This window comes from Pecten maximus, chromosome 6 (assembly GCF_902652985.1).
Source record: "Pecten maximus chromosome 6, xPecMax1.1, whole genome shotgun sequence".
NCBI lineage: Eukaryota > Metazoa > Mollusca > Bivalvia > Pectinida > Pectinidae > Pecten > Pecten maximus.
The window spans coordinates 45,073,939-45,079,217 of NC_047020.1; the positions used below are offsets into that span (position 1 = coordinate 45,073,939).

At 43.1% G+C, this 5,279-nt stretch overlaps 1 protein-coding gene across 1 annotated transcript; it reads right to left on the reverse strand.

Annotated features, from left to right (window-relative positions):
• Positions 1-1,639: 1,639 nt before the first annotated feature.
• LOC117330212 lies at positions 1,640-2,671 on the reverse strand. Its single transcript, XM_033888433.1, has one exon. The coding sequence runs from the start codon at positions 2,669-2,671 to the stop codon at positions 1,640-1,642; it is 1,032 nt and encodes a 343-aa protein (XP_033744324.1).
• Between the last annotated feature and the right edge of the window lie 2,608 nt (positions 2,672-5,279).

The following is a 5,279-nucleotide window of genomic DNA, read 5'->3' on the forward strand; positions in this document are numbered from 1 at the left end:
GTACCGTAACGGCCGGTAATTATACAAACTTGAGGTTTTTAAAGTAAAAGCAATTTTCATGAGGTAATACTTACCATAACTTTAGTATGCATATTCATCACTTACACCCATCTTTGTATCCCCAAAAAACAAGATTCAAAAATCCCACCCTCCCTACCGTCACGTGACCTGTATTTTAATGATTACGCAACAGAGTGATCTCCCATCCTCAAAAACCTTTATGGAGCCACATGGGCAGCCAGGATAATGAGTTAAGGGGAGGAATAAAAGGGTGGGACTCTATAAAGTTATGGTAAGTATTACCTCATGAAAATTGGTTTTACTTTAAAAACCTCAATTTCATTTCAGTAATAATTACCATAACTTTAGTATGCGAATTCGTCTTACCGTAGTGGAGACTCGAAGCCAGGCAGCCTATAACGACGGCACAGCAACCCAGACGCAACTCCAGGTAGGTAGGGAGATACATAGGTTCAAGGAACCCCCCAATTTTAGCCGACAATGATTAAAAAATGGCAACTACCTCCGCGTATGCAGAGCAGGTGTACCATTGTGATGCCTGATCGCATGATAAATTAAAAAAACCCTACAGATTACTGTGGAGGCACAGCCACAGACTGTGCAACCACCATCGGACCAAGAGAGTACTACCCATCTGAATGCAAAGCCAATGACCGGAGATAATGTAGCGGGGTGCAATATGTCTTAAAATGATGACAATGCCGCTGGGTTCGTTTGATTTCAAAGGTTTTATTATTACTCAAAAACCCACGTTAACACGTATAGTGCATCAAGGTGAGGCTAAACAATGCTCACTCCCATGATCGTCATATACCGCACAACAGATGTGAACAATACAGGAATACGACTCTATATGGTGACAGATGAATTCGAAGACCTAGCTCCGGCTTCAATGACGTCGAAATTCAAATGTACCGAAACACAAAGAAACAAAGACTAAAACCACAGATAGGAACTTTCAACCAATCAAACAACTTTGTCACAGTCACATGTCACGTTCGTCAGTGAAATATACTCAAAGGTACAAAGACATACACATACCAATATACAAACACGCGCACGGGATCGCCGGTAACGAATATATATACGCACGCACGCAGGTAAAAGGTCGCGAGGGCCTTATACCTCAATAATAAATACCTTACATATTTATTATATTTTATTAATAATTATCACACATGTACATGTATACATTTCACAAATATCAAACACTTTATTAAAAATAACCCTATTACATACTCCCCCTGGTTCGAAAAAGACGTCCTCGTCTTAAAACAAGTTGGGAAATATCTTGCTTATCATAAATACAAAATCTAGTCATGTACATTATGCATCAAATACATTACTAAATATCACAATGTCACAAATCATACGTACATTCAAATAAAAATCAAAAGAAAAGAGCGCGAATATGAAAGTTTAAGAAAAACACATATCTATTTAAAACATGTAGAATAAAACAGTCCAGCTGGAAACAATATATCTAACAAATCACATCTCCACATACGATTCTAACGAGAGCATCTGATACTCGATCAGGAGCGAGTACTCCACGCTCACCCAGACGTTGTAAATACTCTGCTCTCGTGAACCAATCCGATGAAATCCCTTGACATAATTAGTTCATCACGAACTCTCCTGACTGCTGCCACAAAGGAGGCTGCCTAGCTCTAGTAGATCTTCTAGGAGCTGGCGTTGGTACCCGTGGTGCAATTGGTGCTACCACATCTTGATCATCCTGGACTGAAACACTCCCAGTCTCATCATTCCCCGAGACTTGGTCGTCACCAGGCGGAGCTTCGTCCACTGCCACAGTCGGATGACAGTCGTCACCATCAACAGGCTTGGCAGACTCTTGTGTATCAGACGCCGGAGTATCCTCCTTGGGATGTGAAGGTATCCCATTCTCCAATTCTGATAGCGGGCCCTCTACAGGATCATCAATGACGACTGATGAGTCGACATCTTCATCGGAGTCGCTGTCTGCGGTCTCCAAAGTAACAATATCCTCCTCCTCTGGCTTGGTCAATGTCCTCTTTCTTGTTGTTGACTCCGGTTTCTCATCAAAACTCACTTCATCTGTGTCATGCAGGAAATCGATGGGCAAGAGCAAATTGCGGTGCAATGTCTTTTCTTTTCCTTCTCCATTACACTTGCGGACGACATAGACAGGCACATCTGGATTAGGCTGACGAATCACTACGTATTCATCATCTTCCCATTTGTCGGAGATTTTGTGCTTTCCTTCAAATGCCATAATCCGAACTAGAACTCTGTCTCCATCCTGTAAAGCAACTGCTCTAGCCTTCCTGTCGTAATTCCTCTTCTGGTGTTCTGCAGCTGTAGACGTAAACCGTCTTGCAGAGTCATAAGCATTCTTCAGGTTCTCGCGAAGAGACGATACAAACTTGGACAATGGTTGATGCTTCCCTCCAATGTCTATTCCGAATGCCAAGTCGATGGGTAACCTAGGTTGTCTACCAAACATCAGAAAGAATGGAGAATAGCCTGTGCTATCGTACCGTGTGCTGTTGTATGCATGAACAAGAGGACCGACATGCCTTTTCCAGTCTCCTTTATCCTTCGGGTCCAAAGTACCCAACATCCCTAGCAACGTCCGGTTAAACCTCTCACAGCTTCCATTACCCATTGGGTGGTACGGCGTAGTCCTACTCTTCTTGATGTTGGCTATAGCGCATAACTGGTGAATTAAGTTTCCAACAAAATTGGCACCTTGATCAGAGTGTATACGTCTAGGCATTCCGTAATGTACAACAAAGTTGTGGAAAAATGCCTTTTAGCGGTTTGATTTTTCGTAGGAATGGCTTGTGCGTACTTGGTGAAGTGATCCGTCACAACCAGTATATGCTGAAATCCTCCTTTAGATGACTCCAAGGTAAGGAAATCCATACACACTAGCTCCAGTGGCTGGGTTGTCTGGATATTCACTAATGGCGCTTTCTGAGTAACTGCCTTCCTAAATATACAGCGTCGACACCTTTTCACCCATCTCTCCACGTCCTGAGTCATTCCTGGCCAATAAAAACGTTCCTGAATAAGTGACAATGTCCTATCACGTCCGGGGTGTCCGACAGAACTGTGAAGTCCATATAAGGCTTGTTTCCGAAAAGCAGGAGGTAATATCAGCCGTTTTCTGGATGTACCATCTTCTATGACTTCTCGATAAATCACCCCCTTATCGATCTTTAATCTGTCAAAGGAACGTAACAAAGTTTGCTGATCAGGATCTAACTGTCTTCTATCTGGCCTCTGGTTATTCCGAACATAAAATAGCATCTGCCGGAGTACTGGATCTCTGTCCTGAGCTCGTCTCCAATCTCTAGAAGTCATATCCTGAATATCCTGACCAGAGTCCATGAATTGCTCATCAATGACTGAAGTAGACATGGAAACGGTCTCAATCCAGGCTACTGGCTGTTGTACTGCACCGCAAATAGCCTTGACAGAATCCAAAGGGATATCCTTAACAGATGTAGACTCCTCAATGTGGGATGGCAGTCTAGACATAATGTCAGCATCTGTATTGTTCTTTCCTGGCTTGTAGATGATGTTGAAGTCAAACGCGGATAATGCAGCCAACCATCTATGTCCCGTCGCATCCAACTTGGCAGACGTTAAAACATATGTCAGTGGATTGTTGTCGGTGGTAACTGTAAACTTCCTTCCGTACAGGTAATCCGTAAATTTGTCAATCACTGCCCACTTTAAAGCTAAAAATTCCAATTTATGGGCAGGATAATTCCGCTCAGATTTCGTCAATCCTCTGCTTGCATAAGTAATGACCCGCGGTTTTCCATCCTGCTGCTGGTAAAGGATCGCCCCAAGACCATGTCTACTTGCGTCTGTATGTACTTCAAATGGGATGTCATATAATGGATATCCAAGAACAGGCGGTGAGGATAAAACACTCTTCATGGTCTGGAACGCTGTTTCCTGCTCTTTCTCCCATTTCCATACAGTTGACGCAGTCTTGCTCCTAGTAGAATGGCCTTTCTTCCTTGTAGGTGGTAATAGTTCGCTCAGTGGCTTCACGATGGCAGAAAAACCTTCCACAAACTTACGATAGTAGCCACAGAATCCCAAGAAACGTCTCAAATCATCCGGACCAGAGGGCTTAGGCCAGTCAACTATCTTCTGCACCTTATCAGGATCTGCTTCTATACCATCCTTAAAAACAACGAAACCAAGAAACTTCACTTTCTTCTTGAAATAAGAGCATTTCTGTGGAGCTAGCTTTAATCCATGGTGCCTTATCTTCTCAAATACTAACTCTAACCTCTCTATATGCTCACTGAATGTCTTGGAAAACACTATGACGTCGTCTATATAGACAAAGCAAATGGTGGTATGGAGCTCTCCAAGGCACTCTTCCATCAATCTTTGGTAAGTCGCTGGTGCATTCACTAACCCGAATGGCATCCTATTGAATTCATAGAATCCTAACGGTCCGATGGTGAAAGCAGTCCTTGACTTATGTTCCTCGTGAAGTTCGACCTGATGGTAACCACTTTTCATATCCAGTGTAGAAAAATAATCACATCCTGATAAAGAATCTAAAATCTCCTCCACCCTAGGAAGAGCATAAGAATCCTTTACAGTCCTAAGATTCAACTGACGGTAGTCGATGCACATCCGCAGTCGTCCGTCCTTCTTCCGTACCAACACAACTGCAGAGGCCCAAGGTGAATGAGAGCGACGAATAACTCCTATGTCCAAAAGTTGATGTAGGTGATCACGCACTTCACTGAGCATAGCAGGAGGAATACGACGATGGCGTTGTTTAAATGGCACTTTATCTGTGAGCTCAATACGGTGATGAACAGCATTAGAGTGTCCAATATCCATATCCCCTTTAGAAAATATATCGGGGAAACTGGAAATCATCTGTTTACTAATTGTAAACTCCTCATCAGACAATCTATCATCAAACTTCATCTGTGGCATCAAGGCTTCCATATCCGTGCCTACAGAATCATCAGTATCATCAGATGTGTCCACATCTTGCAAACATCCTTCGACCTTCACTGGCTGAATCTCACAAAGCACCGCACGAGGCTGTATGGTAACATTCCTGGCAGTGATGTTAGATATGGTCACAGGAACAACGCCATTTCCTCTATAATGGTACTGAATAAGACTGGGCGACATATCCAAATCATCGACTAATGTCGACTCCTTCGATGTTGTAAGGTAAGCACTGGTGGGTGTATGCTCGACTTGATGATCAACGTAGCCAT